Source organism: Passer domesticus, unplaced genomic scaffold, assembly GCF_036417665.1.
Source record: "Passer domesticus isolate bPasDom1 unplaced genomic scaffold, bPasDom1.hap1 HAP1_SCAFFOLD_234, whole genome shotgun sequence".
Taxonomy (NCBI): Eukaryota; Metazoa; Chordata; class Aves; order Passeriformes; family Passeridae; genus Passer; species Passer domesticus.
In genome coordinates, this window is record NW_026990013.1 from 21730 (window position 1) to 34759 (window position 13030).

The window sequence follows — 13030 nt, forward strand, 5'->3', positions numbered from 1 at the left end:
AGTCCCAATCCCAATCCCGGTTCCAATCCCAATCCCAGTACCGGTTCCGATCCCAGTCCCAGTTCCAGTCTCAGTCTCTGTCCGAATCCTGGTCCCAATCCCAGTTTTGATCCCAATCCAGGTTCCAGTCTCATTCTCTGTCCTAATCTCGGTCCCAATCCCAGTCCCAGTCCCAGCTCTGATCCCGGTCTCGGTCCCAATCCTGGTTCCGGTTCCAATCCCAGTCTCAATCTTGGTCCCAGTCCCGGTTCCAGTCCCAATCCTGGTCCCAGTCCCGGTTCCAGTCTTGGTCCAGGTCCCAATCCTGGTCCCAGTCCCAGTCCCAATCCTAGTCCCGGTCCCAATCCCAGGTCCAGTCCTGGTTCTGATCCTGGTCTCGGTCCCAGTCCCAGTCCCGGTTCCGATCCCAGTCCCGGTTCCGGTCTCAGTCTGTCCCAATCCTGGTCCCAGTCCCGGTCCCAGTACCGGTTCTGATTCCGGTCTCTGTCCTAATCTCACTCCCAGTCCCAATCCCTGTTCCAATCCCAATCCCTGTTCCAGTCTCATTCTCTGTCCTAATCTCGGTCCCAATCCTGGTCCCAGTCCCAGGTCTGGTCCCAGTTCTGGGTCCAGTCCCAATTCTGATCCCAGTCTCGGTCCCAGTCCCGGTTCTGGTTCCAATCCCAGTCCCGGTCTTGGTCCTGATCCCAGTTCCAGTCTTGGTCCTGGTCCAAATCCCTGTCTCAGTCCCAGTTCCAATCCCAGTTCCAATCCCAGTCCCGATCTTGGTCCTGATCCCAGTTCCAGTCTTGGTCCAGGTCCAAATTCTGGTCCCAGTTCTGATCCCAGTCTCGGTCCCAGTCTCAGTCTCTGTCCTAATCTAGGTCGTAATCCCAGTCCCAATTCCGGTTCTGGTCCCAATCCCGGTTCCAGTCTCAGTCTCTGTCCCAATCCCAGTTTTGATCCCAGTTCCAATCCCAATTCTGGTTCCAGTCCCAGTCCCAGTCCCAATCTTGGTCCCAATCCCAGTTCCAGTCTTGGTCCAGGTCCAAATCCCTGTCTCAGTCCCAGTTCCGATCCCAGTTCCAATCCCAATCCCAGTTCCAATCCCAATCCCGGTTCCAGTCTCAGTCTGTCCCAATCTTGGTCCCAATCCTGGTCCCAGTCCCGGTCCCAATGCCAGTTCTGATCCCGGTCTCTGTCCTAATCTCACTCCCAGTCCCAATCCCAGTTCCAATCCCAATTCTGGGTCCAGTCCCGGTTCCGATCCCAGTCCCGGTTCCGGTCTCAGTCTGTCCCAATCCTGGTCCCAGTCCCGGTCCCAATGCCGGTTCTGATCCCGGTCTCTGTCCTAATCTCAGTCCCAGTCCCAATCCCGGTTCTGATCCCAGTCCTGGTCCCAGTCTCATTCTCTGTCCTAATCTCGGTCCCAGTCCTGGTCCCAGTCCCAGTTCTGGGTCCAGTCCCAGTTCTGATCCCAGTCTCGGTCCCAATCCCGGTTCCGGTTCCAATCCCAGTCCCAATCCTGGTCCCAGTCCCACTTCCAGTCCCAATCCCAGGTCCGGTCCTGGCTCTGATCCTGGTCTCGGTCCCAATCCCAGTCCCCAGTCCCGGTTCCAGTCTCAGTCTCTGTCCTAATCTTGGCCCCAATCCCAGTCCCGGTTCAATCCCAATCCCAGTTCCGATCCCAATCCCTGTTCCAGTCCCAGTCCCAATCCCAGTCCTGGTTCAATCCCAATCCCAGTTCCGATCCCAGTCCCAGTTCTGATCCCAGTTCTGATCCCAGCCCTGGTCCCAGTCCCGGTTCAATCCCAATCCCAATCCCAGTTCCAATCCCAGTCCCGGTTCTGATCCCAGTTCTGATCCCAGCCCTGGTCCCAATCCCAGTCCCGGTCCCAGTTCCAATCCCAGTCCCAGTTCTGATCCCAGTCCTGGTCCCAGTCTCAGTCCCGGTTCAATCCCAATCCCAGTTCCAATCCCAGTCCCGGTTCTGATCCCAGTTCTGATCCCAGTCCTGGTCCCAGTCCCAGTCCCGGTTCAATCCCAATCCCAGTTCCGATCCCAGTCCCCGTTCTGATCCCAGTTCCGATCCCAGTCCCCGTTCTGATCCCAGTTCTGATCCCAGTCCTGGTCCCAATCCCAGTCCCAGTCCCGGTTCCGATCCCAGTCCCAGTTCAATCCCAATCCTGGTTCTGATCCCAGTCCCGGTTCTGATCCCAGTTCTGATCCCAGTCCTGGTCCCAGTCCCAGTCCCGGTTCAATCCCAATCCCAGTTCCGATCCCAGTCCCGGTCCCAGTCCCGGTTCAATCCCAATCCTGGTTCTCATCCCAGTCCCGGTTCTGATCCCAGTTCTGATCCCAGTCCTGGTCCCAATCCCAGTCCCGGTTCAATCCCAATCCTGGTCCCAATCCCAGTCCCGGTTCTGATCCCAGTTCTGATCCCAGTCCTGGTCCCAATCCCAGTCCCGGTTCAATCCCAATCCTGGTTCTGATCCCAGTCCCGGTTCTGATCCCAGTTCTGATCCCAGTCCTGGTCCCAATCCCAGTCCCAGTCCCGGTTCCGATCCCAGTCCCGGTTCAATCCCAATCCTGGTTCTGATCCCAGTCCCGGTTCTGATCCCAGTTCTGATCCCAGTCCTGGTCCCAGTCCCAGTCCCGGTTCAATCCCAATCCTGGTTCCGATCCCAGTCCCGGTTCTGATCCTAGTTCTGATCCCAGTCCTGGTCCCAGTCCCAGTCCCGGTTCAATCCCAATCCCAATCCCGTTTCAATCCCAATCCCGGTTCCGATCCCAGTCCCGGTTCTGATCCCAGTCCCGGTTCTGATCCCGGTTCAATCCCAATCCCAATCCCAATCCCGGTTCCGATCCCAGTCCCGGTTCTGATCCCAGTCCTGGCCCCAGTCCCGGTTCAATCCCAATCCCAGTCCCGGTTCTGATCCCAGTCCCGGTCCCAGTCCCAGTTCAATCCCAATCCCAATCCCGGTTCCAATCCCAGTCCCGGTTCTGATCCCAGTCCTGGTCCCAGTCCCGGTTCCGATCCCAGTCCCGGTTCTGGCCCCGCCCTCTTCACTCTGGCCCCGCCCCTGGGGGATTTTTGGGGGATTTTGGGGGAATTGGGGTCCTGGGAAGGGGATTTTGGGGTGGCCCGGGGGGATTTGGGGAATTTTGGGGTGTCCCAAGAGGATTTTGGGGGATTTTGGGTGGATTTGGAGAGGATTTTGGGGAGGATTTTGGGTGGATTTTGGGTGGATTTTGGGGTGATTTCGGGTGGATTTTGGGGAGGATTTTGGGTGGATTTTGGGGGGATTTTGGGTGGATTTTAGGGTGGATTTGGTGTGGATTTTGTGCTGGATTTTGGGGTGGATTTTGGGTGGATTTGTGTGGATTTTGGGGTGGAATTTGGGCTGATTTTGGGGGGATTTTGTGTGGCTTTTGGGGCGGATTAAGGCAGATTTTGGGATGGATTTTGGGGCAGATTAGGGTGGTTTTTGGGGCGGATTTTGGGGTTCAGGCGGGTGCCCCTGGTGCAGCCTGGGGGAGCACCTGAACCTGGGACACCGCGGGGACACTCGGGGACCCTCGGGGACAGCGGGGCCGGGCTGGGCGGGGGTCCCTGAACTCGGGACCGGGCTGGGCGGGGGTCCCTGTGTTTTGGGGCTGGGGTCGCGGATTTCGGGGTGGATTTTGGGTTTCAGGCGGGTCCCCCAAAGCCTGGGGCAGGAGCTGTACCCGGGGCACCGCAGGGATGCTCTGGGACCCTCTGGGACCCTCGGGGACAGCGTGACCGGGCTGGGAGGGGGTCTCTGTGTTTTGGGGCTGGGGTCGCGGCTCCGGGGCGGATTTTGGGGTTCAGGCGGGTGCCCCTGGTGCAGCCTGGGGGAGGAGCTGTACCCGGGACACCGCAGGGATGCTCCGGGACACTCGGGGACCCTCGGGGACAGCGGGACCAGGCGGGGGTCTCTGGGCTCGGGACCGGGCTGGGCGGGTGTCCCTCTATTTTGGGGCGGGGGGTCGCGGATTTTGGGGTTCAGGCGGGTGCCCCTGGTGCAGCCTGGGGGAGGAGCTGTACCCGGGACACCCCAGGCACACTTGGGGACCCCCGGGACAGCGGGACCAGGCGGCGGTCTCTGGGCTCGGGACCGGGCTGGGCGGGGGTCCCTGTGTTTTGGGGCGGGGGTCGCGGATTTTGGGGTTCAGGCGGGTGCCCCTGGTGCAGCCTGGGGGAGGAGTTCTACCGCGAGGCGCTGGAGCACTGCCGCAGCTACAACGCCCGGCTCTGCGCCGAGCGCAGCCTCCGCCTGCCCTTCCTGGACGCGCAGACCGGCGTGGCGCAGAGCAACTCCTACATCTGGATGGAGAGAGCCCACCGCCGGCCCGGTGAGACCCCCGGGACTGGGAAGAGACCCCCGGGACCCCCCGGGACCCCCGGGACCCCCCGAGATAGGGAGAGACCCCTGGGACCCCCGGGATTAGGGAGAGACCCCCGGGACCCCCCGGGACACCCAAGACAGATTAGTTTGGGGGGTCGGGGTCAGTTTGGGTCAGTTCGGGGGGTTGGGGTCAGTTTGGGGTCAGGGTCACTCTGGGGTCAGGGTCAGTTTGGGGTCAGGGTGAGTTCGGGGTCAGGGTCACTCTGGGGTCAGGGTCAGTTTGGGGTCAGGGTCACTCTGGGGTCAGGGTCACTCTGGGGTCAGTTTGGGGTCAGGGTCACTCCGGGGTCAGTTCAGGGTCAGGGTCAGTTTGGGGTCAGGGCTGGTCTGAGTGGGTCAGGGTCACTCCGGGGGTGCAGTGGTCACTCTGGGCATGCTGTGGTCACTCTGGGGGTGCTGTGGTCACTCTGGGGGGCTGTGGTCACTCTGGGGGTGCTGTGGTCACTCTGGGGGGCTGTGGTCACTCTGGGGGGGCTGTGGTCACTCTGGCCATGCTGTGGTCACTCTGGGTGGTCACCGTCCGTCCGGCCGTGTCTGCAGGGCTGTCCCCGGGTCAGATCTACTCGTACCCCGAGGGGTCAGCTCAGGGTCACTCAGGGGGGTCAGGGCTGGCCTGGGGGTGCTGTGGTCACTCCGGGGGTGCTGTGGTCACTCTGGGGGTGCTGTGGTCACTCTGGGGGGCTGTGGTCACTCTGGGGGGGCTGTGGTCACTCCGGGTGGTCACTGTCTGTCCGGCCGTGTCCGCAGGGCTGTCCCCGGGTCAGATCTACTCGTACCCCGCCCGCTGCTGGCGCAAGAAGCGGCGCCTGAACATCCTGGAGGCGCCGCGGCTGCGGCCCTGTGAGTGACCGGCGGCCGCAGCGTGACCGGAGGGTGGCCGGAGGGTGGCCGGAGGGTGGCCGGAGGGTGGCCGGAGGGGCTGGACAGCTGGAGGGCGGCCGGAGGGTGGCCGGAGGGGCTGGACAGCTGGAGGGCGGCCGGAGTGGCCGGAGGGTGGCCGGAGTGGCTGGAGGGTGGCCGGAGTGTGGCCGGAGGGTGGCCGGAGGGGCTGGACAGCTGGAGGGTGGCCGGAGTGGCTGGAGGGTGGCCGGAGTGGCTGGAGGGTGGCCAGAGGGGCTGGAGGGTGGCCGGAGGGTGGCCGGACAGTGGCCAGTGGGTCCGGAGCAGTGTCCATAGCAGTGTCCGGAGCCGTGTCCGGTGTCCATAGCAGTGTCCATAGCAGTGTCCATAGCCGTGTCCGCAGTGTCCGGAGCAGTGTCCATAGCCCTGTCCAGTGTCCATAGCCGTGTCCGGTGTCCATAGCAGTGTCCGGAGCCGTGTCCGGTGTCCATAGCAGTGTCCATAGCCGTGTCCGCAGTGTCCGGAGCAGTGTCCATAGCCGTGTCCAGTGTCCATAGCCGTGTCCGGTGTCCATAGCAGTGTCTGGTGTGTCCGGAGCAGTGTCCGGAGCCGTGTCCGCAGTGTCCGGAGCAGTGTCCATAGCAGTGTCCATAGCAGTGTCCGGTGTCCATAGCCGTGTCCATAGCAGTGTCCGGAGCCGTGTCCGGTGTCCGGAGCCGTGTCCGCAGTGTCCGTAGCCGTGTCCGCAGTGTCCGGAGCCGTGTCCGGTGTCCATAGCAGTGTCCATAGCAGTGTCCATAGCAGTGTCCGCAGTGTCCGGAGCCGTGTCCGGTGTCCATAGCAGTGTCCATAGCAGTGTCCATAGCAGTGTCCGCAGTGTCCATAGCAGTGTCCGGAGCCGTGTCCGCAGTGTCCGGAGCCGTGTCCGCAGTGTCCGTAGCCGTGTCCGGTGTCCGGAGCCGTGTCCGCAGTGTCCGGAGCCGTGTCCGGTGTCGCTGTCCCCGCAGGCTGCGAGGCGCCGCTGCGCCGCGAGGGGGCGCTGCCCGAGGGCCCGGTGCTGGAGGCGCTGCTGAGCGCGGAGCCCCCCGAGAGCCGCGAGGAGGAGGGGGCGCTGCCCGAGGGGCCGGTCAGTCTGTCCGTCTGTCCGTCTGTCTGTCTGTGTATTTGTGTGTCCGTGTGTCCGTGTGTCTGTCTGTGTGTCTGTCCGTGTGTGTGCCTGTCTGTCTGTCCGTGTGTCCGTGTGTGTGTCCGTGTGTCCGTGCCGCTGCTGAGCGCGGAGCCCCCCGAGAGCCGCGAGGAGGAGGGGGCGCTGCCCGAGGGGCCGGTCAGTCTGTCCGTCCGTCTGTCTGTCCGTGTGTCTGACCGTCTGTCCGTGTGTCTGTCTGTCCGTGTGTCCGTGCCGGTGCTGAGCGCGGAGCCCCCCGAGAGCCGCGAGGAGGAGGGGGCGCTGCCCGAGGGGACGGTCAGTCTGTCCGTCCGTCTGTCTGTCTGTCCGTCTGTCCGTCTGTCGGTGTGTCTGTCTGTCTGTGTGTCTGTCCGTCCACCTGTCCAATTCTCCCCAAATTCCCCAATTCCCCCTAAATCTCGAATTCCCCCAAATCCCAATTTCCCCCCCAAATCCCCAATTCACCCCAAATCCCGATTTCCCTCCAAATCCCAATTTCCCCCCCCAAAATCCAGATTTCCCCCAAAATACTGAATAGTCCCTCAAAATCCCGATTTCCCCTCAAAATCCCAAATCACGATTTCCCCAAAATCCCCAATTCCCCTAAATCCCGAATTCCCCCAAATCCCAATGAATTCCCCCAATCCCGATTCCCCCAATCCCGTTTTCTCCCTCCAATCCCGATTTCCCCCAACCCCGATGAATTCCCCCAATCCTGAATCCCCCAAATCCTGATGAATCTCCCCCAATCCCGATTTACCCAAAATCCTGATGAATTCCCCCAATCTCGAATCCCCCAATCCCTATGAATCCCCCAAATCCCAATTAATTCCCCCAAATCCCAATTAATTCCCCCAAATCCCAATTAATTCCCCCAAATCCCAATGAATCCCCCCCAATCCCGAATCCCCCCAAATCCCGATGAATTCTCCCCAATCCCGATTTCCCCCCCAATCCCGATTTATTCCCCAAAATCCCGATTTTCCCCCCCAATCCCGATCCCACCCAATCTCAATTTCCCCTCAATCCCGAATCCCCCCAATCCCGAATTCTCCCAATCCTGATTTCCCCAAATCCTGATGAATTCCCCCAATCCCGATTTCCTCCCCCAATCCTGAATCCCCCCAATCCCAATAAATTCCTCCCAAATCCCAATTAATTCCCCCAAATCCCAATGAATCCCCCCCAATCCCGATTCCCCCATCCCGATTTCCCCAAAATCTCGATTCCCCCCAATCCCGAATCCCCCCAAATCCCGATGAATTCTCCCCAATCCCGATTTCCCCCCAATCCCGATTCTCCCCAATCTCAAATTCCCCCCCCAATCCCGATTTTTTCCCCCAATCCCGATTTCCCCCAAATCCTGATGAATTCCCCCCAATCCCGATTTCCCCCCAATCCCAAATTCCCAATCCCAAATTCCCAAAATCCCGATTCCCCCCCCAATCCCGATTTCCCCTCAATCCCGATTCCCAATCCCGATTTTCCTCCCCAATCCCAATTCCCCCCCCAATCCCAAATCCCCCAATCCCGATTTTTCCCCCCAAAATCCCGATTTCCCCTCAATCCCGATTCCCAATCCAGATTCCCAAAATGCCGGTTTTTCCCAAAATCCCGATTTTCCCCCCAGTCCCGATTGCCCCCCAATCCCGTTTTTCCCCCCCAATCCCAATAAATCCCCCAAATCCCGTTTTTTCCCCCAATCCCGATTTTCCCCCAATCCCGTTTCCCCCCCCCAATCCCAAATTCCCAATCCCTATTTTTCCCCCCAATCCCGTTTTTCCCCCCAATCCCAATTCCCCCCCATCCCTATTTTTCCCCCCAATCCCAATTTCCCCCCAATCCCTATTTTCCCCCCAATCCCGTTTCCCCCCCCAATCCCAAATTCCCAATCCCTATTTTCCCCCAATCCCGATTCCCCCCATCCCGATTTCTCCCCAAAATCCCGATTTATTCCCCAAAATCCCCATTTTCCCCAAATCCCGATTTCCCCCCAATCCCGAATCCCCCCCAATCCTGATTTCTCCCCCCAATCCCAAATTCCCAATCCCGAATCCCCCCCAATCCCGATTCCCAATCCCGATTCCCAAAATCCCTATTTTTCCCCCCAATCCCGATTTCTCCCCCAAATCCCAATTCCCCCCCCAATCCCAAATTCCCCCAATCCCGATTTCCCCTCAGTCCCGATTCCCAATCCCGATTCCCAATCCTGATTTTTCCCAAAATCCCGATTTCCCCCCCAATCCCGATTTTTCCCCCCAAAATCCCGATTTCCCCCCAGTCCCGATTCCCAATCCCGATTCCCAAAATGCCGATTTTTCCCAAAATCCCGATTTCCCCCCAGTCCCGATTCCCAATCCCGATTCCCAAAATGCCGATTTTTCCCAAAATCCCGATTTCCCCCCAGTCCCGATTCCTCCCCAATCCCGTTTTCCCCTCAATCCCGTTTTCCCCCCAATCCCGATTTTTTCCCCCCAATCCCAAATTCCCAAAATCCCGATTTTCCCCCCCAATCCCGATTTTTCCCCCCAAAATCCCGATTTCCCCCCCAATCCCGATTTTTCCCCCCAAAATCCCGATTTCCCCCCCAATCCCGATTTTTCCCCCCAAAATCCCGATTTCCCCCCCAATCCCGATTTTTCCCCCCAAAATCCCGATTTCCCCCCAATCCCGATTCCCCCCCAATCCCGATTTTTCCCCCCCAAATCCCGGTTTTCCCCCAAATCCCGGTTTTTCCCCCCCCAATCCCTGTTGTCCCCCCGTCCCAGAAGCCGCCGCCCCCCGAGTTCCCGCACGAGCCCGAGCCCGAGGAGCCGGACGAGGAGCAGCGCCGGCGCCGCCACCGCGCCAAGGGCAAGGTGCGGCACCCACGGACAGACACACGGACGGACGGACGGACGGACACACCGACACACCGACACACCGACCGACGGACGGACAGAGGGACACGGGGTTTTGGGGGGGTTTGGGGTCTGGTTTCGGGGCATTTTGGGGGAGGTTTTAGGGGGGTTTGGGGTCTGGTTTCGGGGGGTTTTGGGGCATTTTGGACACACGGACACCTGGATGGACACACGGACACACGGACAGATGGACACGCGGACACAGGGACACACGGACACACGGACGGACATGCGGACACGGATGGACACGCGGACACACGGATGGACACGCGGACACGGGTTTTGGGGGGGTTTTGGGGCATTTTGGGCAGACACACGGACACACGGACGGACACACGGACCGACGGACCAACGGACAGAGGGACGGACACACGGACCGACGGACAGAGGGACACGGGTTTTGGGGGGTTTCAGGGGGATTTGGGGTCTGGTTTCGGGGGATTTTGGGGCATTTTGGACACACGGACACACAGACGGACAGAGGGACGGACACACGGACACGCAGACACACGGACACAGGTTTTGGGGGGTTTTGGGGGGATTTGGGGCATTTTGGACACACGGACACCTGGATGGACACACGGACACACGGACGGACACGTGGACACGGGTTTTGGGATCTGGTTTCGGGGGGTTTTGGGGCATTTTGGACAGACACACGGACACACGGACAGAGGGACACGGGTTTTGGGGGGAGTTTGGGGGGATTTGGGGTCTGGTTTCGGGGGGTTTTGGGGCATTTTGGACACACGGACACACGGACGGACAGAGGGACGGACACACGGACACACAGACAGAGGGACAGACACACGGACAGACGGGCGGACACAGGGACACGCAGGCACATGGATGGACACACGGACACACACACAGACAGAGGGACGGAGGGACAGCAGGACAGGCGGGCAGAGGGGGAGTGGGACGGACAGACGGACGGGTGGGCAGTGGGACAGCCGGGCGGACAGCCGGACAGCCGGACAGATGGACGGCCGTCCGTGTGTCTGCGTGTCCGTGTGTCCATCTGTCTGTGTGTCCGTGTGTCCGTGTGCCATGTCCGTGTGTCCATCTGTGTCCGTGTGTCCATCCGTGTGTCCATCCATGTGTCCGTGTGTCTGTGTGTCCATGTCCCGTGTCCGTGTGTCCATCCATGTCCGCGTGCCTGTGTGTGTCCGTGTGTCCATCTGTGTCGGTGTGTCCATGTCCTGTGTCCGTGTGTCCCTGTGTCCATGTCCCGTGTCCGTGTGTCCATGGGTGTGTCTGTGTGTCCATCTGTGTCCGTGTGTCCGTGTGTCCATCGGTGTGTCCATGTGTCCATTGGTGTGTCCATGTCCGTGTGTCCATGGTGTGTCCATGGTGTGTCCGTGTGTCCGTGTGTCCATCTGTGTGTCCGTGTGTCCATGTGTCCGTGTGTCCATGCCCCGTGTCCGTGTGTCCATGGTGTGTCCATGGTGTGTCCGTGTGTCCATGCCCCGTGTCCATGTGTCCGTGTGTCCATGCCCCGTGTCCGTGTGTCCATGGTGTGTCCATGCCCCGTGTCCGTGTGTCCGTGTGTCCATGCCCCGTGTCCATGTCCGCGTGTCCGTGTGTCCATGTCCGTGTGTCTGTCCGTGCGCAGGCGCTGGGGCTGGTGATGAAGCGGCGCGTGGACGCCGTGCTGGAGGAGAGGGACAAACCCTACGTGTGCGACAGTGAGCACCGCGAAAAGGGGGGATTGGGGCGTTTTGGGGGGATTTGGGGCATTTTGGGGGGATTTGAGGGATTTGGGGTCTGGTTTAGGGGGGATTTGGGGTCTGGATTTGGGGGGTTCTGAGGGGATTTTGGGGGGATTTTGGGTCAGGTTTTGGGGGATTTGGGGGGTTTGGGGGATTTTGGGGGGATTTGGGGTCTGGTTTTGGGGGGTTTGGGGGATTTTGGGGGATTTGGGGGGATTTGAGGGGTTTGGGGTCTGGTTTTGGGGGGATTTGGGGGGTTCTGAGGGGATTTTGGGGGGTTTTGGGGTCTGGTTTTGGGGGATTTTGGGGGGATTTTGGGGGGATTTGGGGTCTGGTTTTTGGGGGATTTGGGGGGGATTTGGGGGGATTTGGGGGGATTTGAGGGGTTTGGGGGTCTGGTTTTGGGGGGTTTGGGGGGTTCTGAGGGGATTTTGGGGGGTTTGGGGTGTGGTTTTGGGGGATTTTGACGGGGTTTGGGAGGATTCGGGGTCTGGTTTAGGGGGGTTTTGGGGTCAGGTTTTGGGGGTTTTGGGGGGTTCTGAGGGGATTTTGGGGGGATTTGGGGTCTGGTTTTTGGGGGATTTGGGATCTGGTTTAGGGGGTTCTGAGGGAATTTTGGGGGCATTTTGGGGGGGTTCTGAGGGGATTTGGGGTCGGGTTTTGGGGGGTTTGGGGGATTTTGGGGGGATTTTGGGGGGATTTGGGGTCTGGTTTTTGGGGGATTTGGGGGGGATTTTGGGGGATTTGGGGGGGGTTGGGGGTTTGGGGGTCTGGTTTTGGGGGATTTGGGGGGTTCTGAGGGGATTTTGGGGGGATTTTGGGTCAGGTTTTGGGGGGTTTGGGGGATTTTGGGGGATTTGGGGGATTTTGGGGCGTTTTGGGGGGATTTGAGGGGTTTGGGGTCTGGTTTTGGGGGGATTTGGGGGGTTCTGAGGGGATTTTGGGGGGTTTTGGGGTCAGGTTTTGGGGGTTTTGGGGGGTTGTGAGGGGATTTTGGGGGGATTTTGGGTCAGGTTCTGGGGGGTTTGGGGGATTTTGGGGGGTTTTGGGGGATTTGGGGGGATTTGGGGTCTGGTTTTTGGGGGATTTGGGGGGCTCTGAGGGGATTTTGGGGGGATTTGGGGGATTTTGGGGGGATTTGGGGTCTGGTTTTGGGGGTTCTGAGGGAATTTTGGGGGAATTTTGGGGGGTTCTGAGGGGTTTGGGGGTCTGGTTTTGGGGGGATTTGGGGGGTTCTGAGGGGACTTTGGGAGGTTTTGGGGTGTGGTTTAGGGGATTTGGGGGATTTGGGGGTTCTGAGGGGATTTTGGGGAGTTTGGGGTCTGGTTTGGGAGGTTTTGGGGCATTTTGGGGAGGTTTTGGGGGGTTTGGGTTCGGGTTTTGGGCGGTTTGGGGCATTTTGGGGCATTTTGGGTGGTTTGGGGGGATTTGGGGTCTGTTTTTGGGATGGATTTAGCGGGTTTTGGGGTCTGGTTTTGGGGGATTTGGGTTCGGGTTTTGGGGGGTTTTGGGGCATTTTGGGGGGGTTTTGGGGGGGTTTGGGGGGATTTGGGGTCTGTTTTTGGGGTGGATTTAGCGGGTTTTGGGGTCTGGTTTTGGGGGATTTGGGGGGGTTCTGAGGGGATTTTGGGGGATTTTGGGGGGATTTGGGAGTTTTGGGGCAGTTTGGGGGGATTTGAGAGGTTCGGGGTCTGGTTTTGGGGGGTTCTGGGGGGTTTGGGGTCTCTGATCCCATTTAGGGGGTTGGGGTCCTTGTACCTCACTGAGTGACCGCTCGGACACCGAGTGACCGCTCGGACACTGAGTGACCACTCGGACACTGAGTGACCGCTCAGACACTGAGTGACCACTCGGACACTGAGTGACCACTGCCCTGAGTGACCGCTCAGACACTGAGTGACCGCTCGGACACTGAGTGACCACTGCCCTGAGTGACCACTGGCCCTAAGTGACCACTGAGCCACAGTGACCGCTCAGACACTGAGTGACTGCTTAGCCTGGAGT

The 13030-nt window shown here is 59.8% G+C and overlaps 1 protein-coding gene across 1 annotated transcript in view; it reads left to right on the top strand.

Annotated features, from left to right (window-relative positions):
* The window catches only part of LOC135292214 (zinc finger protein neuro-d4-like), a gene marked incomplete at its 3' end in the record, with an annotated part of 33262 nt that overhangs the window by 5303 nt on the left and 14929 nt on the right, over window positions 1-13030 (top strand). Inside the window, exons 2-6 of the mRNA XM_064406436.1 lie at window positions 4196-4356; window positions 5157-5249; window positions 6257-6375; window positions 9183-9272; window positions 10930-11002. Coding sequence (XP_064262506.1) covers window positions 4196-4356; window positions 5157-5249; window positions 6257-6375; window positions 9183-9272; window positions 10930-11002 — 536 coding nt within the window. The remainder of the gene's footprint in view (window positions 1-4195; window positions 4357-5156; window positions 5250-6256; window positions 6376-9182; window positions 9273-10929; window positions 11003-13030) is intronic.